Source organism: Phacochoerus africanus, chromosome 15 (genome assembly GCF_016906955.1).
Source record: "Phacochoerus africanus isolate WHEZ1 chromosome 15, ROS_Pafr_v1, whole genome shotgun sequence".
NCBI classification, from domain to species: domain Eukaryota; kingdom Metazoa; phylum Chordata; class Mammalia; order Artiodactyla; family Suidae; genus Phacochoerus; species Phacochoerus africanus.
This window is the reverse complement of record NC_062558.1, coordinates 20,767,935-20,793,299: the sequence shown is the minus strand read 5'-3', so window position 1 is coordinate 20,793,299 and position 25,365 is coordinate 20,767,935. Positions and strand designations below refer to the sequence as shown.

Genomic DNA, 25,365 nt, shown 5'->3' with positions numbered 1-25,365 from the left:
GCCTGAGACCCATCAGGGGTCTCCCCCACCCACCCCATAGTCTTCTCCCAGGATAAAGAGACAATCCCCTTGATAGAAGGTGCAGGCCTCTAGAGCACAGAGGCCGGCCACATATACAGCTGTAATTTCTTAGCAGTCATACCCCAAAGGAAAAAGAAGTAGTGACATTAAATTTAATATGCATTGTCTTTAACCCCATGTATTAAAAATATTGTTTCTGCGTGTAGTAGAAACGTGATGAGTGAGATCATTTTTACACTCTCTTTGAACTGAATCTTCAGAATCAGGGTGGGTTTTATACCCACAGCGTCTCAGGCTGGACCAGCCATGTGGCCCATGGCCATGATGTGCAGACAGCTCAGGTCCCAAGGGTGTACGTGAGGAACACACAGACCGTTACGCCACCGCTCGGGGTGGCAGAGGAAATGTGAAATCTTCTAAGTGGCTGTCCCCATCTTTTCACATCTAGAAACTGCCATCGAGCTCACAAAGCGTGGAGCAGCCAAACCGGCAGGAGAAGTGGAGTTCCTTGGGTGCAGAAGCATCTGCTGAGGACCATGGGTTGGGGGAGGGCTGGCCTTCAGGCAGAAAGTGTAAGAAGATGCATCCCCATGGTTGTCTCCGTGGTAAAGGCTGTGAAGACATAACACAGGGTGGCGGGGGTGGGGGGGGGCATTCTTTTCTTCTCTTGGGTGTGAGGTGGGTCTTGGGGAGTGAACTGGGCTCTGCAATGTTGAGAAGTTTGTAGTTCAGCCTGAGGCTGATACTTTCTCTAATTAGCAAATAACTAGAAGGATTTTCATTTTTCTTTGAAAAAGAATTTCATTATTTGAAGACACCGGTACCCAGAGAAATGGAAGCAGCTGCACACACTGGTTTCTGTGTGCTGCCCATACTATTGTGGTACCAGGCCCCAGATGACAGCATCTCTCCCCTGGGGCACAGCGGCTGACAGGGCTAAAATATGAAGTAGGGCCTAAATGATACAGGGAGGCCAAAGAGTTAGGAAAGATCTTGTGTATATTTTAACCAGTGCACACAAAGTAAATTTTTCTATCTGTTCCCTTTCCATATTTGCTTAAGTAAACATTGAAACTCATCACTTCCAAAGAATTTGGTCTCCACTCTGCATGACCAGTGGAGGCAGCCAAAGTGCGGCACTGAGTAATCTAGTTACTCTATCCGATGTAGACGTTTGTGCGTGAGAAACATCTTATTCCGAAGAGCAGTAGAACCACCGCATCGTGCGTTTCTGTGTGCTGTTTGCAGCAAGCTGCCTTGGAAGGGACCGGGAGCTGGCTGGGGTGTTCAATTGGTGCTGGAGAGGCAAGTGGGGTGAGAGGAAACATCCTTCTCACAGTATCCTTGTTGTGTCTTTTGCAATTTGAAGGGCAAATGCTTTTAATTTTAAAAGTCCACAAGTTTTCGATTTTTTCCTTAATGACTCATGCTTTTTGGTGTTTTATCTTGCCTAAGTTATGGTCACAAAGCTATTCTTACATTCCTTCTTGAAATTGTATACTTTTAGGTTCACATTTAAGTGGAAGATTCATTCGAGTTAAGTTTGTACAAGGTGTGAATTGTGGGTTTATGTCTTTTTTATAGATGGAAACCCAATAGGATTTGTTTTGAGGTTTTTGTTTTTATTGTGTCACTCTAAGAAATAGGACTTCATTTCGAAAGAGAGAAAAAGAAATCTTGTGTCTCAATGTCTGCAGTTGTTAGTTATAATTATGAGTTCAGTTTTAAAGGGAAAAGGTATTGTTATGTTGACTCTACCCATTTTTGGGAACTATCCTTGTACTTTAATTCTAAAAGTCAGAAAAGTTGGTCCAGAAGATTATGTTGATGCCTTGTTTTTTCACCCACTTTAATGGAAATCTGATGGCAGTATTTTGTTACAGGGTAAGAAAGTAAAAATGTTGCAAGCGAGATGTGTCAGGGTGAATTTAAACTAAGTATTTAGATCAGCTGAATTTAAAAGGGGAGGTGAAGACAACCTTCCTTGGGGGTGGGTAAGGGTCCTACACCAGCCCTGGGCCTGGTGGCCTGTGGGTGAACAACCTTTTCCCCGAGTCCTATAGGGAGAGCATGGCGTGGAGGTGCCTTCCTCTTCCTTAGCTTTCGAGAGGCCTGCCTGCAAAGGGAGATGTAGAACTGGCAGTAGTGGGCCTTGCAGGTGCCTTCCTTGAGGGTGTGGGGCTGTTGAAAGCTTTGGTGGTTGTTGTTGAGATATATTGGAGTGTGGTTGATTTACAATGTTGTGTTCGTTTCTGATGTGCCACAAAGTGAATGTTGTACATAAACACATTCATCCTTTTTAGGTTCTTTACCCATGTAGGTCACCAGAGGATGTTGAGTAGATTTCCCCATGCTGTAAGCAGGTCCTTGTCACTCACCCATTCCATATAGAGCAGTGTGCATACGTGATGCTTTGTCGTTGTTGTGTTGAGACGCTCTCAGGCCACCTACATCTTCTCTGCCCTCTCCCAGGATGGGATTAGCCTCTTCTGTGAATCTGAACCAGTGGTGACTGCTGCTTTGAGGATGCACGTGTCATTTACTCCCAAGCAGGCCCAGGTGTCTAAGGTTCTTTCCACCTCGTAGATGCGTCAGTGGTGTACGTATATTTGAGGGGCTGCCCTCCTCCCTGTTCACGTTTGGGACCATTTGAGTGATGAAGTGAGGAGGCAGAGATCCAAGGCCCAGGTTGAGCAGCTCACCCATCGTCCACAGGTGCTTCATAATTCATACTGCCCCACGGGGCAGACCCCAGCTCCCAGGACGGAGGGGAGAGGGCACCCCCCACTTCAGCCCTGCACACAGCAGGTCCAGAGAGAGAAGGGGGAGGACAGACTCATCTCCCACATTCATGCGAAGAAGACAAGGACGTAGGCCAGGAGGGCTCTACCCCTGGAGACCTTGTGGGATGCAGGGCCCACCTGCCCAGTGCCCAGTGCCTGGCTGACTCTACCTGGCAGCAGTTTTCAAAAGATGATAGCATGGTGCTCTTGCTAAAATTTTGTCTATTAGGTTATTAACATAGATCGTAAGTGACTTTAATGTCTTAGGACATATTTTATAGATCAAAAAGTGTCCACAGCGAGAAAAAAAGTCACTAGTCAGTTCAGACTTAATGTTTCTGTACTTCTAACTATTATATTAATCTGAGTTTATCCAGAAGGCATTAACAACAAAAATACATATTAGTCTTGGTTCCTTGGTGTGAATTGCTTATGCTTCTAAGGTAACAACACATGTCATTTTCTTTACTGGTAGCCACAATCAAGAGAGATACCTAAAAGGTCAGGTTAGGAATCGAAGTTAATTCAGTGTATTCTGCATCAATTTTACTCAATACTCTAGTCTTTAGACAATAATGTTATATTTAAACCTGAAAATATGCATTATGCTGATAGTATTGTATCTAGTCCCATGTGTGGGTATGTGCGCCACACACACACACACACACACACACACACACACACACACACACACACACACACAATGTGCTGTGTCACCAGAATGAAGACTGCTGGCCACTTGGCTGGCTCTCCATTGCTCCTAAGCGGGCCTCACCCCCACATCAGGGAGGAGGTGGCCCTCGATGGAAGCAGACTGAACTGGACCCTGTTCCCTTAGTCCATTTCCTGCGTTCTTTGGCATGTTTGTGTGTATTCTTGTTAAGAAATGACTTTTTGGCTTGATTGTTAGTGAAAGCCTTTTCGTGGACGAAGTCCATACTTCAGCTTCCGTGAAAGGCTGGTGCGAGAAAACCTAGTTACTGCCTAGGCTCTGGCAGGCAGTCCTGGTCCTGCATGAACTGGTCCTCACTCTACTGGACAAGGCCACCCAGAGCAGGCTCCCTCCATCCGAGCATCCCATCACTATCTGTACACATCAGACACTGCACTCACTCACTGAAGTGGCTTTTTCCATTGTTTGTTTTGAATTGTAGAAAGGAAAAATAACACATCCAGGTGTATATACTGTTTCCCTAAATGAGGGGCCCATAATGTATAAAATGTTACAGTATAATCATAATCCTGCTGTGGCGCAAAGGGAGTGGTGGTGTCTCTGGGGCACCGGGACACAGGTTTGATCCCCGGCCCAGCACAGTGGTTATGGATCCATTGTTGCCACAGCTGTGGCCTAGGTTGCAACTGTGAATCGGATCTGACCCCTGGCCCAGGAACTCCATATGCTGTGGGGTGGCCAGAAAGGGGGAAAAAAAAAGCATAAACCCCAGTGTGTACCACAAACTTCAGTATCTCTTTGTTTCGGAAAAAAATTATAATAAGGTGCAGTAAAATAAACTCAATGCAACAGCTGTACATACTATAAAGTTTTCTCCTTTCAAAAGGCATTTCAAGATGTTGCAGGGCTTTATTGTCTTGGAGATGATCCTAAATACCATATTATCGAAAATACCACATGAATGACTTGGATATTCACCGCTGTATGTGGCCCTATTGGAAACTTCTTGCAGCTATAACAAATTTCTCTCATTTTTTCCCTTAAGAGTAATTGCCTTAAAAAATTGGGTTTTTATCTAAGAATTATTGGAGTGGTTTTAGTCATTTCTCAGGAAGGGAGCAGCCTCACTTACTACAGTTCTTCCCCAGGCACATCTGTGTACACCTCCCCTACTGCTGGAAGGGTGGGGTCTGCCTCTTGGGTGGTAGGGGGCGGGCCGCACCACACCATCTTCCCTCTCATCCTCCAACCTCTAAGGAATGTCACAGTCAGCCAGTCAAAGTAAGAAGGGTCAAAGCCACTTCACATGGACGATTCTTTCCACGGTCACAAGCCTCTGCATTCAGGCCGCTAAGCCACATCTCCTGAGCTTGCCAGAAAGCATTTTTGAGTTTTTGTTTTGCTTTTTTTCTTTTTTTTTTTTTTTGTCCTTTTACCTTTTCTAGGGCTGCTCCCGCGGCATATGGAGGTTCCCAGGCTAGGGGTTGAATCGGAGCTGTAGCCACCGGCCTACGCCAGAGCCACAGCAACACCAGATCCGAGCCGCATCTGCAACCTACACCACAGCTCACGGCAACGCTGGATCCTCAACCCACTGAGCAAGGCCAGGGACCAAACCCGCAACGTCATGGTTCCTAGTCAGATTCGTAAACCACTGTGCCACAATGGGAACTCCCATTTTTGAGTTTTTTCAAGAACATTTTCCCTCTTGGATGAGCGGCTGGGGTTGGAGTTGGATTCTCAGGTGGGGCTGCATCCACACAGTGAACCTTCAGCCATTAACATTTCAACTAGTGACCTAGTGACTGTGGCCCTTGGGAGGGGAACTACCAGGCTGAGGATGCAGGTCCAACTGCACGTTTACCCTGGGGATGCTGAAATGTGGAGAAGATGGTACTGGCAGGTTATTCTTTATTGAGGAATTTTGTTTGGTTCTTCATTGATGGGCCTGCATCCATAGAAATTCCAAAGTCATCTTTGTAGATTACTGTTGTTCGGCAGCATGTAAAAAATACAATTTTTTAAAAATCCAGCCTTTTTAGTGATGCAGTCTCTCAGGAGATGGAGTCACATAACAAATTAGTAATACTCAGATGGTCCATTTTGAAAGACTAGAGAGTACATTTTATACCTAGAAGAACTGTTAAACATATTTAAAGGGACGTCTTTAAAACAGTCCAACTTTCTGTTTCACAGATAGGAGGCAGCTCCAACTTCTGGGTCAAGGCCACACAAATCACTGGTGGCCCAGTCACCTCTGCTGGAGATGCCCCAAGTAGCCCAGCAGTGGAGGTGCCCAAAGAGGTTGTCCAATTTCAGAAACCAAGCCATCTTAAGGATTCCGTTCCAATTATTTAAGATATTATTCTTCTCGAACTTCTTTATTTTTTTCTATAAGGTGCATCTTCTTCAGAGAGCACAGTGAGGGGCAGAATGAGGAAGTGTGTGGAAGCTTCTATGCCATGAAAAACATCATGGTAGGGTTATGACTGTCATGTGACATGTCTTGTGAATGTTCTCGGAAGTTTGGATTCACTTTTGACCTTAGAAGTAAGCCCTGAGCATCCTTCCCCCTTCGCCTCACCTTCCTGTCCCTGTATGGCATTTAGGAACGTCGAGCTGTAAATAGCTGATGTCTGGCTTGTCGAGGCTGAGATGATTGGTTAGTAAAGACTGAGCCTGGGTGTCTGTCAGTGTAACATACACTGGTCGGTGATGCAAGTACAGAAATAAGAAATTCTGGGAGCAAATTAATTTCTTAGTTTCAGAACTAACTCCTTCAGGTTGCTGTGTATGTTCTTATAGTTTCTCCAGTGAACAGAAGTTGTAAAGCCTGGCACATGAGACGTGAACATATCTACTTGGATGTCATCATTCCGTTTTATGCACGGGCTGTCTTCAGGCATAGCAGCTGCCTCTCTGAGTAGCCATTGGGGGCTCCATGGCAATGTCTGTGCCTCAGTAGCAGGGGAACAAAGGGGTAAGAATGACCAAATTCACACCCACTTTCAAACCCACATCAGGAGATCCTCTTTGGCTGGAAGAACCCAGTGCACGTGGCATCCTGGTAGATCCACCACCTTGATGAGGGAGGTCATGTATCACTCTGACTGATTTTCAGCTGTGTGACCTGGAGCAGTCAACTCCATGGATTTTTGTGTCTCTTTTCCCATCTATAAAGTGGAGATAATAAAAGAGGCCTGTAAGGGTTCCCAGGGTGGCTCAGCAGGTTAAGAACCCAACTAGTATCCATGAGGAGGTAGGTTAAATCCCTGGCCTTGCTCAGTGGGTCCAGCATTGCTGTGAACTGTGGTGTAGGTCGAAGACGTGGCTCAGATCTGGCGTTGCTGTGGCTGTGGTGTAGGCCAGCAGCTGTAGCACCGATTCAACCTCTAGCCTGGGAACTTCCATATGCCACACCTGCAGCCCTAAAAAGAAAAAAGAAGAAAAAAAGGGGGGGGGTTCATAGATTGAGTTAATTTAGACTCAGCACTTACAGCCTTATGGTGGTACTAGAGCAGAGCAGGTGCATCCTGGTAGCCGCTGGCACTAGCAGTAACGTGAGAGGTGCCAGCTGCAGCAGAAACAGTTGTGACCCAGCACGTGCTCTGAGCTGGGGCTGCCCCTGTGACGTCAGGCTGCGGAACGGATGACCTTAGGCTTCCAGAGGTGCAGCTGCCGAGACACCCACTCTGTATCTTTTTTGGTGATGTAAACTTCTTTAAAATACATGCTTTTGAAGTTTTATATGTTTTAAGAATTTTGTATATATTTTATGATTACAATTAAATGTGCACAAGGTTAGAAAACATTCAGACCGCTCATGTAGAAGACTAGAAAACGCAGACATAGCAGACCTCCCCTCTACCAGCTTTGTCTGCAGAGGGAAGCGCTATTGACCTTTTGCTTCCAGACCCTCTGATGGTTTCTTCCACAACTTCATGAATAATATGTGCATCCATCCACTTACTAGTCTATCAACTTCATGCAGCACAACTGGGTTCATTTTCATCTTGTCTCGGCAGCAGGATGCTCTGGTCAGGCCTCTGTGCTGAGCAGCTGGAGAAGCTGGTGCAGTTCCTTTCTCTCCTGTGGGTCCATAATCTGTACAGTGAGGACGCCAGGCTGGTTGGTCTCCATGGCCACTTTCTTTGAAGTGTAGAGAGCATTGGAGTAACTTAAGCCCAAAAGGAGGAGTGGGGCAGCTGTGCTGTACCTGTTCTGAGGGAATTGGTCTGCAGGTGTGTGGCCCAGGGGCTAAGAAGCATCCTGGGCAGGGGTGAGTGTCCATCTTCCAGTCTTTTCTCCCAGCGGGGACGGGAGAGGGCTCTTTTTCTGCACTGGCCCCATTGGGATGCCTCCCCTGGCAGCCTTCATGCTGGGGCCCGTCCCTGTAATCACTTGGCTGTTGGAGGACAAGGTGTCACCCTCCACATGGGAAACTCCTAATGGCCTGGCCAGGTCATGTTTGTCCTCGAATGGCGTCTGAGGCCACCAGTGATGCACACACTCCTGCTGTGGCCAGGACAGGAGTAGATGTAGATACAGAGAAGAGGGCGGGTGATGAAGACGGTGCCACCTGCTCATGGGGTCCCAGGAGCTGTGGTCCTAAAAAAGGGCTTGTTCAGTCCTCTGCCTACTGGGGCTACTTCCTTCTGTGAAAACGTACTGCCCTTCACAGCCCAAGGCTTCATCTCCTCCAGAAACAGCATGGCCTCCATGCCCCCATCCCTGGACATGTCTAGACCTGCCACCGGGGTGGGAAACAGCTCAGGCTTTGATGGGGGGGGGGGGGCTGCAAACTCTGCAGGAGTGGGAAGAAGGGAGCTGCCGTAGGTGACCTGGGGTCTTCTTAGGATGGGAAGTACCTGGGAAGCCTGGTATCAGGGAGAGTAGAGGCTTGTCGTGATTTGGGACTGATAAGCCAAGAAAATGGAAACTGGGCACTGGTATAGGTCACTGCTGCCCGGAGCTTGGCCCACACACCCAAATCAGGTGCACAGACTCTCCGCGTGGGGGGTGGGGGTCATGTTTTGGAAACTGAAAGCCTTTTATTTTATTTATTTATTTATTTATTTTTTCCCACCATGGTTGTACCTGCAGCATATGGAAGTTCCCAGGCCAGGAATCAAACCTGTGCCTCAGTTGCAGCCACATTGGATCTTTGCCACAGGGAACTTCCTCCTAAAAGCCATTTAAATTCATAGTTACACTTGCATTTTAATCTCCCCTAAAAGCACCGCAGTGCCTTCTCATTGGGCTCCTGTCAGCCCACGGTGGTGGAAATGCCCTGCCCAGGTGTGAGCTGACACCTTTCTCAAGGGGCAGTAGCCCACATGGGTAGTTTCTGTGACAGCAGAACTCACTGGAGCAAGAGTGCAGAGGCTGATACAATAAAGCCATGGCTAGAACGTCATTAGCCATCTGCACAGAAGCCCTTGGGGAAGTTTATGTCCTTCTGCTCTGTGAGCTCTGAGAAGTCACCTGTTGACAGTGCTCTGACAGGATGCCAAGTCTGCCCCAGCCAGAGAGGACCCACAGTGGGACACCCAGCCCTGCCCCTGACTCACTCACCTTCATGTAAAGTTGGGACCCGCAGCCCTGGGTGGGCGGGCAGGGGGGCCCTGTTGTAGGACAGCCATACTGACGGTGGCAGGCCATCCCACCAGCCACCAGGAATTAGTAGGAGGGGGTCCTGGCCGGTGGTGTCCACCCTGTTAGTGCAGTGGGCGGTGTGAGGACACAAGTCACAGCCCTGCCCTCACAGTGCTTCGTTAGAGATGTAACCCATTGTGCACAGGCTTCTGTATCACACGATAAAAAGGGAAAGAAAAATCTATAAGCCACAGCATATTTGATCTGAAAGCACAAATGTTTTCCAGCTTCATAATCCCCAGGGTCTTCCCAGACAGTTCTAATTGCTCCGTCTCTATCAGTACAAGCACGTGCAGACCAGACATTGCTCAGAGGGATATACCAGGGGTTTCCAAGTCACATAAAAGCTGTTCTCTGAAGTTGACTTTCACATCACTTATTTTGAGCCTGGGCTGCTGATCTCCAGAGACGTGATCTGCAGTAATAACAACTCACATCATAATAAGCCTGTTCTGTTTACTGAGCACTTTGGGTGGGAAGATGGAGCCCGTGGCTTTCACATCCAGGCTCTGCCCTGACTTGCCCCCTCACCACCCTCGCAGCACTGTGGTCCTGTGTTGCCCCCGCCTGGGGGGAGGTCTGCCCTGCCTCCCTCCCCTGTGGCTTTGTGAGTGGAAGGTAAGGAGCTGGTTCCGCCTTCCGCCAAGTCTCCAGCCCTCTCTCCACACCTACTACTGTCACCCTGCCGGCTCCTGCAGAGAGCACAGGTCTCTGTAGGAAGAAAATGACCCCCCATTAGGGTCTGCTCTGTAAACTAGCTGAGATGACAGATGTGGTTGTGCTCTTCTGTGGGACATTTGGTGAGCTCACCTTGGGAACAGCATTCACCATCTCCTGCTGCCTCCTGTGAGGCCAGCCTGTGTCCCTGCCCCGCACTGCCTGGTGGGCTGGTCTCCCCAGGCTGCTGTAATCCAGTGGCAGGAGAGATGAGTGAATTGGAAACTAAAATGGTTCCTACAACACTCTCTCTTTATCCCTGTCAAACTTAAATCTTCCCCTCCAGAGTGCCTGTTGTAGCTCGGTGGGTTAAGAACCCAACACAGCATCCCATGAGGATGTGGGTTCGATCCCTGGTCTTGCTCATTGGGTTAAGGATCTGGTGTTGCCATGGCTGTGGCAGCTGCAGCTCCAATTTGACCCCTAGTCTGGGAACTTCCATGTGCTGAGGGTGTGGCCATAAAATAAAAAGAGAGAGAGAAAAAAACAATTTTTCCCCTGCGACTCTCTGTAAAACTCTTCTTGCTAAGAGCTGTGCCAAGCCAGGTGCTGAGCAGATGGGCACCTGTGATGTCCTGTCACAGAGAAGGGGTCCCCAAGTCAGTCTTCACCTGTTCCCGTCCTGGGCTGCCAAGATCTTCCTTCTTTGCACCATTTCACCCTGGAAAGAATCAAGTTCAAAGTCTGATATCTCCACTGTGTAAGCATGAAATCCCTGACCTAAAGGATTCAGACCTACAGGCCTGGGTGCTGTGGCACAAGGAGACATGGCAGTGAAGGGTCCCCAGAGGGAAAGATGATGACACACTGGGTAGAAATCACATTGGAGCTCAGGGCTCTCTTAGGTTGGCCTGCCTGGTTCTGCAGGTTCTTGTTCTGTGACCTTGAGCGTGTCACCACTTCTCCCTTTGGTAAAAGGGCTGTGACAGATACACAACAAAAAGTCTAGCCAGCTCATTTCCTCATGTATCGAAACCTTAAGAATTGAAGGAGTGAGAGGAGGGAGTTTCTTAGACCTTTTGAATTGGGGGTGTGGTGGGGAGAGGAGAAAAGGAGTTGGGAAGGGCTGAATGGAGGCAGCTTTGGCAGATGACCTCATTGTCCTGCTTGGGGCTGGGGACTCTTAACCTGACTTTCCAACCTTTCACAGTGTCTCCAAGACATTCAGGTTAGCTTCATGTTCTTGTTTCATTTTCAGAGAAAGGATAGCAGAAAGAATGGGAAAACCAAAAAAGTGACGAGTTTTTATAAGAAATAACTTTCTTAAAGGTATTTTATGAATAGCAAATATTTTATTTTCATTATGTGAGTTTCAGGTGTAAAGAACAACAGTTCAGGAGTTCCCATCCTGGCTCAGTGGAAACGAATCTGACTAGGAACCATGAGGACACGGGTTCGATCCCTGGCGTTGCTCGGTGGGTTAAGGATCTGGCGTTGCCGTGAGCTGTGGTGTAGGTTGCAGATGCGGCTCGGATCTGCGTTGCTGTGGCTCTGGCGTAGGCTGGCGGCCACAGCTCCAATTAGACCCTTAGCCTGGGAACCTCCATATGCCGTGGGAGCGACCCTAGAAAAGGCAAAAAGACAAAAATAAATAAATAAATAAACAAGCAAACAAACAAAATTAAAAATGGAACTACCATAGGATCTAACAACCCCAATCATTGGTATGTATCTGAAGAAAATGAAAACACTAATTCAGAAAGATATGCCCCCTTATGTTTATTGCAGCACTATTTATGAATATGGAATCAACCTAAATGTCCATCAATAGGTGAATGGATAAAGATGTGATATATATGTATATATAATATTCCATCATGTGTGTATATTCCACACAATGGAATATTACTCAGCCATAAAAACAGCAAGAAATCTTGCCACTTGTGACAAGATGGATAGACCTTGAGTGTTATACTAAGTGAAGTAAGTCAAAGACGGATACCATGTGATTTTACTCATATGCGGAATCTAAAAAAACCAATGAACAAACAGAAAATGCAGATACATACTTGTGGCTACCAGAGGGGAAGGGTCTGGGGTGAGTTGAGGTGGTGAAGTGGTCAGCTGTGTGGTGATGAATGTTCAGTAACTAGATGTGTGCTGGTGATCACTCTGCAGAAAGATGGTGAACTGTAATTCTTGTCTTTTGTCTTTTTTAGGGCCACACTGGCAGCATATGGAGGTTCCCAGGCTAGAGGTTGAACTGGAGCTGTAGCCGCTGTCCTACACCATAGCCACAACCAGGCCAGATCCGGGCTGCATCTGCAACCTACACCACAACCATGGCAATGCTGGATCCTTAACCCACCGAGCGACGCCAGGGATCGAACCCACAACCTCATGGTTCCTAGTCGGATTCACTAACCACTGAGCCATGACGGGAACTCCTAATTTTGTTTATTTTTTATATAATGATTTTTATTTTTTTCATTATAGCTGGTTTACGATGTTCTGTCAATTTTCTACTGTACAGCCTGTTTTTAATTTTTGAGGGACAGTGTTACTGTTTACCATAGTGACTCTACCGATTTACATTCCTGCCAACAGAAACTTTCCCTTCTTGCAACATCCTTTCCAACACTTGTTGGTTATCTCTGGTCCTTTTGGTAACAGCCACTCTGAGCGGTGTGAGGTGGCATCTCCCCGTGGTTCTGGTTTGCATGTCCTCGACAATCAGCAATGCTGAGCATCTTCTCCCATTCCTGTGGACCATCTGCATTTCTCTTTGGGAAAAATGTCTATTCAGAGCCTCTGCCCGGTTTTTAATTGGGTTGTTTGGTTTTCGTTGTTGAGTTGGCTGAATTCTTTACATAGTTTGGTGATTAAGGCCTTATGGGATACATGATTTACACATATCTTCTCCCAGTCAGTCGGGGACCTTTTCATTGCCATGCTAGTTTCCTGTGCTGTGCAGAAGCTTTTTAGTTTGAGGTATACCACTTGTTTGTTCTTGCTTTTGTTTCCCTTACTGTGGGGTCAGATCCAGGAAAACATCTCTAAGACCAGTGTCAGTGTAGCAAATAACTCTAAGTAACTGCCAAAGTCCACAAGCAATCTTGTCTTTACGGGACCTTTCATCCCCTTTGCTTTTTTATCTGGTGTAAATCAACTTTTGTGAAAGTAACTTCATAAGGACTAAGAAAGTGACTTGGACTTTCGCACTTCATCATCTCTGAACCCATATGTCAGCCATTTCACTCAGGTGTTTTTTGAAATGTTAAGATTCATACAGAAATCAAGTCAGTCACTTTAAGGTTCACAGTAACTGTTGGGCCCTCCCCTCCCCTTGCATTCCGCCCCCAGCTTAGAAAGAGGGGGGAGTGGAAACAGTAGCTGGTTCTGGGAGTCACATATACTTGTAACAATTTGTAGAATGCCAACCCATTTCTTGTAAAATGCTACATTAGCTTCTTGAACTGTCACTTATTACTAAGAGTAGCATCTCTGCTGTTTGAAACCTTCTTGGGTTAGCAAACTCAGTGGTTTTTTTAATGCCCAAATGAGTAGCTTGACCCTGTGGACAAAGCTGAGACCAACAGAGTGGTGGTCAGGGCTTCCCTGCAGACGCGCATCTCAGCAGCCATCCTTCCTCCTGGGGCCGAGGGACCCCCCACGCACAGGGAATCAGGCCAAGTTTGAAGTACCATGAGGTACAGCTGAGGCTCTGGGCATGCAGATCACCCCGAGTCCTGGTGCACATGCAAGTCCGCTGAAGGTTGGGGTAAACGTCCCAGGGATAAGGTGTATTTTGCGACAGCTAGGAAATAAGGTAAACTAAAGGCAGGAGGTCAGAAAGGAGCATTGGGGATCGAACGAGAATGCTGTGGGTGCTGTTTATGAGTCCTGTTCCTGGGCCCATTGTAAATAGTGAAGGTGGGAGTACGTCTGCTGGGCAGTCCACCCAAGCCACACAGATGTCTGGAACTGTGGTGTCTGGCAGATCCTGGCAGGGGTATGGCTGCTCCAGAGGACCTCAGAGAGTTCATTGCTGTTGGAATCTTGGGCACTTAGCAGGGACTACATGTGTGCAGCCATCTTCTCTTACACTTTTCACTTCCTGAGGAAGTGTCTTTTCATGGACTTAAATGTAATCACTTACCAAACAGTTGCAGCATGGAATCAAGGACATGGGAAGGAATTCAGAATTCCCTGACTGAGGTTGCCATATCTAATGAGACTTGATAACAGATCTGAACCTTTTTTTTTTCTTTCTATCAGCAGCTCCAATTCGTTTTATGGCTTTAAATTTGAAGATTAAATACCTATGGAGAAGAAAGTCTTGGGGGTTTTGTTTTTTTGTTTTTTTGTTTTTTTTTCCTTTTTAAAAAAGGTTTAAAGTTAGGAGCATAGCTTTGCCTCTTCTTGGATTGCTCCTATTTTATTTGCTTGTTTTATTGCCACTTTCCATTGAACTTTTTTACAGCTGTGGGTCACTCACTATCTGATGTGCAAAAAGGAAAACATCTTGTATTTAAAACTGAGCTAAATACAAAAGCTTTTGAGTACAAGAAGAGTAAGGTTTTTGCTGATTGCTAGTTGCTTACCAACATCATCAGAAATTGAAATTCAAACTGTCTTTTCTTGATGGAAAATATAAGAATTAAAACTGCAGTGTTGTAATTCGTCATTGCTTACTGAACCCCTGCATGTGAAAGATGGATGTCGTTTCCATGTTTCAGATACAGCACCAAATGTCTGTGTTAAAGTTCGTATAAATAACTGGTAGTTCAGGGTTTACCACTGAAAATTTGGGCATAGTAAATTTTGCAAATGTTTTTTTAGGGAAGACAGGCAGAAATTAAAGTGGGTCATCCCCCTAAAGTCAGCTCCGCTGGTATTTATTGAGTACAGAGTGACAGCAGTGAAATAGGATTAACCTAAACATGCCAAAAATATCTTAAATGTTTCTTCATTTTAACTTTTCCGTTGTGATGGAATTTTTCCAAAAATTATCTACAGATGGGCGGACCGGGAGCCTGTATCGGAAGTTCTTCTCTTAGTACTTCCGTCTCTGTTCGGTGAAATACGGCCCACCCTGGAATTTGTCAGCGGGCTTGACCCACCTCGGGTCGGAGGTGGATCGGATCGCACCTGGAGATACGCGCAGCGCTGGGCGCGGGGAGGGGTGGCCCGCTGTCCCTCCCCGCCCTGTCCCGCCTGTCTGAAGTTGTCCCTTTTCTCCCTGCAGGGACGCACTGAAGATCCAGCAGTTGCAGCAGCAGATCCGCCTGGAGCGCGAGGCCCGCGCGCGCCCCTCGCCGCCCGCGTCCCCGGAGCCGGCGCGCCCGGAGCCCATGAGCGCGCTCGCCGCCCGGCCCGCGCGCGCCATGCAGGCCTCCGGCTCGTTCAGCTATGCGCGCCCCAAGCAGTTCATCGCGGCGCAGAGCCTGAGCCCCGGCTCCCCTGCATCCCCAACGCCCCCCGCCGGACGCGCGCCGCCTCCCGAGCCCGAGGCGCCATGGAGCGCGCTCCCGCCGCCACCTCCGCCGCTGAGCCCCACCGCGGTAGCCCCAGGGCCCGACGTGTTCCCGCCGCCGCCGCCACCGCCTCCGCCCGGCCCGGGCCCCACGCCCCGCGCCGCCCGGTCGGGCCCGGGCCCGGCGCCCGCAGCGTTGCTCTGTGCCCTGCTGCCCTCACCGCCCGCCGCCGCCACCGTCCCGACCACAGTCTCGGCGCTCGGCCTGCCACGTGCCGCCCCCGCCGCGTGAGTGCCTGCTCCCCACCCCCATCAGAGTGGGAGGGGTACAGCAGCTGGGAGGGGGGTCGGGGCTAGGGGAGCACTGATCTGGGTTGTAGTCTCCACGGGAATCCAGAAGTGAGCTTATACGGAAGGGAACAGATTTGTAAGAGGCTTCACTTTGAGGCAGGTAAGTGAGGCCCAGTCCCTTGTCAGCTATGATCCCTCCAGGGATTTCAGGATCCTCTTTCCCAGTGGCTCCTCCTGTCACATTGATGCGGAGGCAGCTCTGAAATCTTCCCATAGAAATTCTATGAGGATAAGTAAGATGTCCTTCCCAAATGACAGGAAAGCCTTCAAAAGACACCTTTGGGCCAGGTGTCTGGGGGGCCTTGTGGAAGTGTAACGAGTAAGAGCTGGCACACAAGCCTTTTACTGAAGAATTCAGAAAGTTGTGCTGGCAGAGATCAGGCCAGTTCCCTTATCTCAAACCCTTCCTGTTGAAATGGTGCTTCAGAGCTTGCCAGAATCCCAATATTGTTTGGAGAGAAAAGAAGGAAACCCCAAGTAGCGTTTGGTACTGGAATAGAAGTGAGAAGACCTTAGAATTCCGGGTATTTTCATTGATAAGAACGTTTTCCATCCTGGGGTGGACTTGTGCCGTCTTCGAGATGAGGGCCACTGTTAGTCCACAGCTAAGCGTGCCCTGTTTTATTAGGAACTTTCTCTGAGTGCCGGCTATTTCTGTTTGAAATACAGCGTCTTCTCAAACCTTTATTGGAAAAAGCTGTGAAATGCATACGTAACTAAATCAAATAAGGGAATAGGGTCTGGACAGAAATGATGTGGTAACGGGCTTTTCTTGAAAGAGAAAACCTTTGTCTCCCTCCATCCTTTTCTGTTTGCACTTTCATTTGAGGATTAGAGGATTATTTTGCACAAAGAAGCTAATTTAGGAGAGATTCAGAAAGTGGGGGATGTTAGGGACACTTTCTGTCGTCTTATCGTGAAATGGGTCCCCAGGAAGGTGCGTACCATGTAAGTCCTCTGCCTAGAATTTCTCATTTGGAATTTGATCAAAGATGAGTCTGTCAGACTTTCGGCATCATACCTTTTATCATCTTAACTAGAAACAGCAGTTTAGGAGTTCCTGTCATGGCTCAGCAGAAACGAATCTGACTAGTAATCGTGAGGATGCAGGTTTAATTCCTGGCCTCGCTCAGTGGGTTAAGGATCGGGCTTTGCTCTGAGCTGTGGTGTAGGTTGCAGACACAGCTTGGATCTGGCGTTGCTCTGGCTGTGGTGTAGGCTAGCTGGTACAGCTCGGATTCGACCCCTAGCCTGGGAACTTCTATATGCCACAGATGTGGCCCTAAAAAGAGCAAAAAAAAAAAAAAGAAAGAAAGGAGAAAGAAAAGAAACAGCAGTTTATTCTGCTCTTTGCAATTCTTTTAAGCAGTGTTAAGGGCTTATTACCTCAAGTCGTAGAAGCATTTGCTTCTTGTCAGCATCTATCAGAGTCACTCATTTACGGAGTCAAAATATTTTATAATTGTTACCACAGAATAATCCAGTAGCTCCTACCATTTCTCAAAAGTTAACAGAAAACTCAGGCTGATTTTGTGGCTTTGACACCAAGGTTCAGTGGCAACCCCAGACTTCAAGCTCTGTGCCAATCCAGAGGCCACTGCAATGTGGTTACCCCTGCGTCTTCAAAAATTTTCCCTGTTGCTCAATCACACACACACTTGAAGAATTCTTTTTTTTGGTTTGATACATGTGACTTTTAAAACATTTTTTCCTCCGGCATATTCTGGAATCACTCGTTTGCATTCTGAATTAAAACCAAAAAAGCTATTTATCCATCATAATAATTCAGATAATCTGCCAAAGACTGAGTGTCCCATTCAGGGCTACCATGACCACTTGGCATTCTTCAACTTGCAGGAACTGCCAGATTCTTGAATCTTTCAAATTATTTATTTCTATTTTATTGGGCACAAGTGGTGGTGGTGACAGCAAACTGTTTCACTTACATGTTACTTCTCTGGTTGGACTATTTTGCCATAAATGTCAAGTACCAGTTGGGTATTCTGTTTTTTTTTTTTTTTTTTGGTTCTGTTTTTGTCTGATGTTTTACCATAATCTGAAATAGAAATTTCAGATGTCTCCTTTTTCGTTGCTTTCCTCCCTCCCTCTCTCGCTTCCTTCCTCACCCATGGCTCATGAAAGTTTCTGGGTCAGGAATCGAATCTGAGCTGCAGCTACGGCAATGCCAAATCCTTTAATCCACTGCACCCAGGCCGGGGATCAAACCTGAACCAAGCCACTGCAGTCGGATCCTTAACCTGTTGTGCCACAGTGGGAACTCCCAAATCTCTGTTTCCTTAATCCTCAGTTGCAGTACTGGTGGTTGTATTGTCAGTATCTCTGTCGTGTCCTGTTTTCTTCTGTAGGGGAGGATCTCAGTAGTCTGTGGAGGTGAGGCTTGTTCCTCATGTCTGCACAGAGCAGACAAGTTGGGGAGCAGAAAAGAAGGCACAGGACGTGGCCCTGCAGCACCACCCCTTGGCTATGGAGGGGGTTGGGGGAACTTTTGTGCACCTAGCTCCCCCAGTGCCTCTCCCCCTTCAGAGGCTGTCTCTCCCCTCCCCCCCCAGCCCCCAGGCTGTGGGGGTCACACTGCCCTGCTCAAAGCTGGCGACAGACGCAAATGTCCAGTTGACCCTTCTTGCCGATGGGAGCAGTGAGCAGACGCCTTAGGAGGAAGCTAGTGTGCTCCCTGCCTCTGTACCGCCTCTTCCACGTCTGCTATCCGCCCCCTGCCCAGAGTCTACCCTAGAGATGGTGGGGGTCCCAGGGACTTGAAGGCCCCTAGGAGAGGGTGGCAGCTCTTCCTCTGCTGGCCCCCGAGCAGCTGGGCCAGGTCTCAGATCCCACCTGAGAGCCACCTGGCGTGGTGGGCCCAGCATTTCTCACCACCCTCAGGCTTCTAGAATCGGCTCTCGGGCACTGCAGAGCCCAGCACTATGATGCTCTTAATTGCCTCTTTGTAGTAAGTAGGGTTAGCTGTGTTTGTTGGAAGTGAATGCTTGTGTCAGCAAGAGCTTTGATGCAGATGTGATAACAGGAGCTTTCATTCTGCAGACTCTTGCCTCTTGACAGACAATGTCTCACTGTCCTGCTCTTTTCCCCCTAATTTATAAGAGACAGGTAGGTGAAGACAGCATCATCATTCTGCTTCAAGGTAAGAGACCTCAGGAGGCGGAGGGTCTCCCAGGATCTGTCAGTTAGTCTGAGCAGGAGGGCCTTGCCTTGGCCTGCTGCCTGGGCTGATCGCTAACCAATCTGATGTCTGGTTTCTTGACTGAAGAAAACTGCATACAAAATCCTCCAAGTCTTAAGGAAAAGTCTGCAACAGATTTCATTGTACTTTAGAGGTTTTCAAGTTGAGACTGTGGTGAGACGGTAACTAATAGGAAAGACAGGCTGCCTTGGACCTTGCCACAGGAAACGAAGGTGGGCCTTGTCAGCCCCCGTTAGAGGTAAGGCTCCACTGTTGGGCTCTTTGGGGTCCAGTTTCCTAGAGGATTTCACAAAAGTGTGCATCTGATCCTGGCCCAGAATTTCCCAGAAGTAGCAGGTGGGATGTCTGGTGAGGATTCTGTTGAGATGTGAGCCCCAGGAGCAGCTGGGACCCCACACTCAGTCCTGGGCGACCCCACGCGTGGTGCACTCTTGGATACAGTGCACGAATGCGTGCCAGGGCCCGGCAGGCAATGTGAGGAGAGCGTCACCTTATCAGGAAGTTTCCTGCTTTCCTTTCAGTGTGAGCTTCAGGGACCCACCTGTGCACCAACAGCTTGGGCTTCCTAATAAAATTCCATGAAAATAGTAGCATTGATGCACAGAAACTCAGTTTGTGTCTCTTTGGCTCTTTTAGACATTGATTTCTGGGTCTGTCTCTTGGAGGTGAGGGGTACTTCCAGGCCAGTGTGTTGATGATTTTGTTCACTCTGTACCTCTGTGGAATTTGGTTTCCATTCAGTTTTGCTGAATAGGGGAAGAGGAGAATACGGGGATCTTAGTGTAAAAATTCTCCAGTCCCCAGACAGGCCCAGGACCAGCTCAGACACATTGTGCTCCCAGCTGAGCCTTTGAGACTTATGGATGGCATTGACCCGGAGCCACCCCTCAAGGGAGGAGAACTTTCAAGGTCGTTCAGCAGCCAAGGAAAAAAAGGGGAAATTCCCTGGGATTTGTGTGGTTGAATCAGGAAGATTTGACTGTGTGCGTGTGTGTGTGAGCTGTTTTACCCCTGACCACATGACTATTTAGAGCTGGAGCGGGCAGGCAGGAAGCTTGTGTGGGGCTGAGCCTATGCATGAAGCATGCGTGGAGGTCCAGTGGTCAAGGTGTGCTGAATATGGATTTTTGTGAAGAGTTCTGGTTTGTAAAGAGTTTAGAAGTGTACTTTGAAAAAAGTCTTATTTGTTTTAATTGTACGAAACCATGATGAGGGAGAGCATCTCTGTGTCAGCAGGTGCTCTTGATTCTTGACGAGTTGTGCTTCATTCATCAAAAGTAGGTGCCACTTGGGGCCAGACCATAGCTATTTGCATCAAACTCCAACACAGGATCCATCACGTAGAAGAGCCCTCAGTTGCCAAAACTGTGCCTCAAAAACCTGTAAGCACTTTTCTTTGCAGGGCCTCCCCTTCCAAGTGCTCTGTCTTGGTTGCTCTAACCTCATGTGCTAAGCCTTACTCCACTCAGTTTTTAACACGACGTCTTCGACTTTTCTGAGTTGCATTAGTAAGTACTCCAAATAAGGTGCTCTCAGCAAGAAAGAACAGGCTCTGCATTCAACTCGGTGACAGCGGGCCATACCCTGGCCTCTCTCCCCGAGGGGCCAGCGCCACGTTCCTTCTTGAGAGGACCAGTGGGGAGGGGTCCTCATGGGAGGTACCACAGCCACTATTTGGGGTCTGCCCTCTGACCAGTGTGTGATTAACAAAGAGGCACGTGAGGAGAGGCAGTAAAGAGAACAGGGCATGGTGGGGAAGCGGGTGGGCTTACTCAGAGCCCCCTTCTCAAGGGGACAGAGAACTGGAGGCTGAGAACAGGTGAGGGGCGGCCTGGCTGGGACATCCACCGCTGACCGTGTATGTCCTCCTTAAAGGACGCCGGGTACTGAAGACCAAGGTCATTGACCGTGGCTCCTCTGGCTCTTGGTGTCAGTAGGTCTCAGTTCGTGGCCCAGCTCTGAACATAGGTCTGCCCCCAGCAGGCAAGAGGCAGCTCCAGGTTTGACCAGCCAAACACAGGAAAACACAGTACTTCATTTCTGTAACACCGATGTCTGCTGTCATCCAACTGGGATGTCAGGGCAGTGACCAGAGAGGAAGGAGGTGGTAAAGCAGTTAACTCGGACCTTCCCACTCCGGGTGTCAGGAGACTCAACCAGCAGCTTAAATGCCCGGGGTTTCCTGATGGACATCACCCACGCTGGGTCAGGCGGTCAGTGTGTGTCAGGGTCCTCAGGCACCCAGGATCCCTGGTCTTCCCGGGCAGTCACCATGGGCCTGTTGTGGGCTCTTCCCCTCAGGGTCACAGGGCGGGTGCCAAGGTTTGGGCATTTCATGTATGATAGTGGCCCCCAGTGAAGGAAGAGGGGCGTTTCTTCTTTCCATAGACGGGAGACCTTCAAGGAGAGCACTCGCCCCCAATCCCTCCCTCCCCCACCCCCTGGTCTCCTTGGCCAATGTCCAGCCAGGGCTCTGCTGACACTGCCAGACTGGGATCTCAGACTCGCAGACTGATGGGTCAGCCAGCACCCCCCTGCCCCAGGGGTGGGGTTCATGGGGTCCACCTGAGGAGGAGAGATTGGCAGGCAGAGGGGGCGTGGCCTCCTGTATCGCTGATGGGGTACTGATGGGATGAGGCTGGTGCAATGGGAGAAGCAGAAGGTTTGGTGCTCCTGTGTTTATTTACATGCCTGGCTTCACCGGGGCTCTCTGCCACGTCAGCAGAGGGGGTCAGGCATTGATGCCTTAACATATTCCCAGTAAAGTCAACTTTTGCTAACTTAGAAAAGTTTTATCATAAAATAAACAGTACAAAAAAGGAAGTATATGCAGAGTACATGTAGAGCATAAAGAATAATCCTAAGGCGAAAGTCTCACCTGTTTCTAGTACCTTCGACTGTCCCCAATTGCGTCCATTCCGCTTGGAGGTGACTACTGCCCTGAATTTCTGAGTGGGTCACCCTTTACTTCTCTTTATAGTTTGTGTGCCTCTCTTTCCCTGAGTTGGTTGCTCAGATTTTCATCTGCATCAGAATCACTGGGCGGGCATGTGAACACAGTTTCTGACTCAGTGGGTGGAGGAGTAGGGACCGGGTGAGGCTGATGCTGCTTGTCTGCCCACCCTCCTTTTGAGGACCACTGCCCCGCGGGAGACTGTTGAGCTTTGCCTGTTTCGTAGTGGAAGTGTGGCATGTGCATTCTTCTGTAACTCCCTCTTTAACTTGACGTTATGTCTTTGAACTTCAGCCTCGGTGCTGTGAGCCTTTCATTTGTCCCATCCTCCGAGGCTGTAGTTTCTCACTCACCTTTACTCACAGCCCTGTGAGGGAGAGAAGGAAGATGCGCAGCAAGCTGCTTCCATCACCAGATCGGGCCTGCAGCCTGGTTGTCATCCCCGTCCCCAGATCTGGAGAGAAGAGGATGAGGGAGGGGGAGATTCCCTCTTGAATAAACTGAGGACCGGGGGCTGAGTTGATGACAGTGTGACGTCTGTTCTCTGAAGGCCTCTTGGGGTCTCAGATATCGTAAAACCTACTGGTGAGATGTGTTCACAGACCTGCCCAGAGGCACAAACCTCACTCAAGGCAGAAACCCAGGCCTGGGTGCAAAGCACACATTGCCACATCCCTGGCCCCAGCGTTCATCACAACCTGGGATGTACCCCCAAGGTGGCGGTGGACTCTCCCTGAGGATCAAGTCCCATCAGTGTGGGACAAGGGGGTCCCCAGGGTGAGCGGTGCTCCCTCAACACTGAGTGCTGGGCTGGGATGTGCCGCCCTGCCCCATCTCCTGCCCCTGACCTGCCTGTGCTCACCTGCAGGGCATTTCCCAAGAAGGCAAGCAGGACCACCAGGATGGCCTCCGACGAGGAGATCCAGGGCTCCAAGGACGCCGTCATCCAGGACTTAGAACGGAAGCTGCGCTTTAAGGAGGACCTGCTTAACAATGGGCAGCCGGTATGGGGGTGGAGGTGGGGGGCTGGGGGGGGCAGCCAGTAGGAGGCCAGGGGGATTGTGGGGACTGGGAGGCATCTGGTACAAGAGTGGGGGAGACAAGGGGGCAGCCGGTCTAGGGGGAGGGCTGGGAGGGCTGAGGCTGTGCACTGAGCCCTGCCTCCCTCACCAGCTCGAGGCCCTGGGACCTGTCCTCTCAACTCCTCTCTGTTGGGATCCTGGAGGGGTGGGGGAGGAAGCTGCCTCTTGCTCCCTTCTTTGGTTCCTGGAGCAACCATAGCAGGCTGGCGAGGAAGTAGGGAGGAAGGGTAAGGATGGGAGAAGTAGAACCAGCAAAGAACTGTAACCTCGACCTTGGAGAGAAAGGAGCAAATCCCACTGGGGGGCCGTGGGAGGGAGAGGAGTGCCCTTGGTGATGTGTCTCTGCCTGAAGCAGCAAACTAGAATTAATGTTCAGAAAGCAGAACCTGGGTTCTCTGGCTCGTACCACTTCTGCACATGAGGCATCTTTACTTAGGGGACCGTAGCTGGAGCCTGGATGGTTAGGAGATGCTGATCTGCAGCCTGGGAGCAGGGCTGCTCATGTGCTGGCTCCCGGCCTTCAGGACAGACCCACTAACTCAGAAGACAGTTGCTCTGTGTTGAGGCTGCAGCAATATTAAGTCCCTGAGCAGATCTGGTGAAAACATACAGGTGTTTCCTCCAGTGGGCCGAAGTGTTGCCTCATCAGTTGTTTTTGTTTGCTTTTTGGTTTTTCCTGACCCTTTTCTTATTACATAAGAGTACATTAAGGGGACGGGAAACGCAAGACTAGTGAATAAGATTTCTCAGGTCTGGGAACGGAGCCCGTGGTGCTTTATTGTGGGAAGATTTGCCTGATTCTTAAATAGAAACTGAAAAGGACCTCTTTGTGTAAATCTGCCTTAGATACTTTTTTTCAGAAGAGAAAGCCTCTATGCTAATTAAGTGTTGTAGGAATTTTAATTATAAGGCATTGATAGATAAAAATGCGAGCGCAGCCCACGTGTGGTGGGAGAGGTGGGGACTAGAGGGGTGTTGGCTGCTGATTTTAATTATTAGGGCGTCCTGGTCTGAGCTCAGGGCGATTAAAATTCTAACAAGATTTTGTGTTAGGTATTCACTGAGAAGAGATTTTCACAAAGGGAAAATGTTTTCTCCCTGAAATAAGTGATGGCATATGTAAATGGACATATTTTGGAAGTTTTCCCTTGTTCTATCAACCAAAGTCTTTGAAAGATTAAAAGAAATACTTATGGGAACTTTTTCAAGCCAGGTAAAGGCATCTCTCCAGGTTTCTTTTTTGTTTTTGGTTATTTGTTTAAATATCTGTTATGGACTAGCTTTTGGTTAAAAAGTTTTCTAGAGTTCTGATGTGGCTCAGCAGATTAAGGACCTATGATGTCTCTGTGAGGATGTGGGTTCGGTCACCGGCCTTGCTCAGTGGGTTAAGGATCCAGTGTTGCTGCAAGCTGCAGCTTAGGTCACACATGCAGCTTTTAGGAGAGCAGGTATTTAAAATTCTCTCTAAGGAGTTCCTGTCTTGGGTCAGTGGTTGACAAACCTGACTAGTATACTTGAGGACTCGGGTTCAATCCCTGACCTCGCTTGGTGGTTTAAGGATCCAGCATTGTCATGAGCTGTGGTGGTTGACAAACCTGACTAGTATACTTGAGGACTCGGGTTCAATCCCTGACCTCGCTTGGTGGTTTAAGGATCCAGCATTGTCATGAGCTGTGGTGGTTGACAAACCTGACTAGTATACTTGAGGACTCGGGTTCAATCCCTGACCTCGCTTGGTGGTTTAAGGATCCAGCATTGCCATGAGCTGTGGTGTAGGTCACAGACGAGGCTCAGATCCGGCATTGCTGTGGTTGTGGCGTAGCCAGGGGTGACAGCTCCAATTTGACTCCTAGCCTAAGAACCTCCATATGCCATAGATTCAGCCCTAAAAAGACCAAAAAAAAAAAAATTTTAAAAATATAAAATTCTGAAAATTCAATTCAGGTTTAATTGACATGGTAATTTGCCAGTCACACTGGGTTAAGAATCTGTCTTGTGGAGGCTCAGGTTCAATCCCTGGCCCAGAGCAGTGGGTTAAGGATGTAGCATTGCCACAGGTGTGGCAGAAGTTGCAGCTGCAGCTTGGATTTAGTCCCTGGCCTGCGACTTCCATATGCCACTGGTGTGGCCATAAAAAAACCCAAAAATTGAATTCAGGGGTTTTTTTTCTTTTTAGGGCTATACCCATGGCATATGGAAGTTCCGAGGCTATGGGTCGAATCGGAGCTGCAGCTGCCAGCCTACACCACAGCCACAGCAACCCAAAATCTGAGCCTCGTCTCAGCTTGTGGCAACACTGATCCTTAACCCACTGAGCAAGGCCAGAAATGGAACCCGCATCCTCATGGAGACAACGTTGGGTCCATAACCCACTGAGCCACAATGGGAACTGCAGGATTTTTTTAAACATACATGAGAAAAATAATTTAAATAACAACATGCAGGACCAAGACCTTCTATGAAGCAGACACCCACCTCCACCTCTGCTCATCTGCAG

At 48.6% G+C, this 25,365-nt stretch overlaps 1 protein-coding gene across 2 annotated transcripts in view; it reads left to right on the top strand.

Moving 5' to 3' along the window:
* Nucleotides 1-25,365, top strand: part of PALLD (palladin, cytoskeletal associated protein) — a 190,649-nt gene that overhangs the window by 134,992 nt on the left and 30,292 nt on the right. For both annotated transcript variants that reach the window (XM_047761259.1, XM_047761258.1), the window contains 2 exons: nt 15,038-15,553; nt 22,655-22,790. In XM_047761259.1, the coding sequence (XP_047617215.1) occupies nt 15,144-15,553; nt 22,655-22,790 (546 nt within the window). In that variant the 5' untranslated portion in view covers nt 15,038-15,143. The remainder of the gene's footprint in view (nt 1-15,037; nt 15,554-22,654; nt 22,791-25,365) is intronic.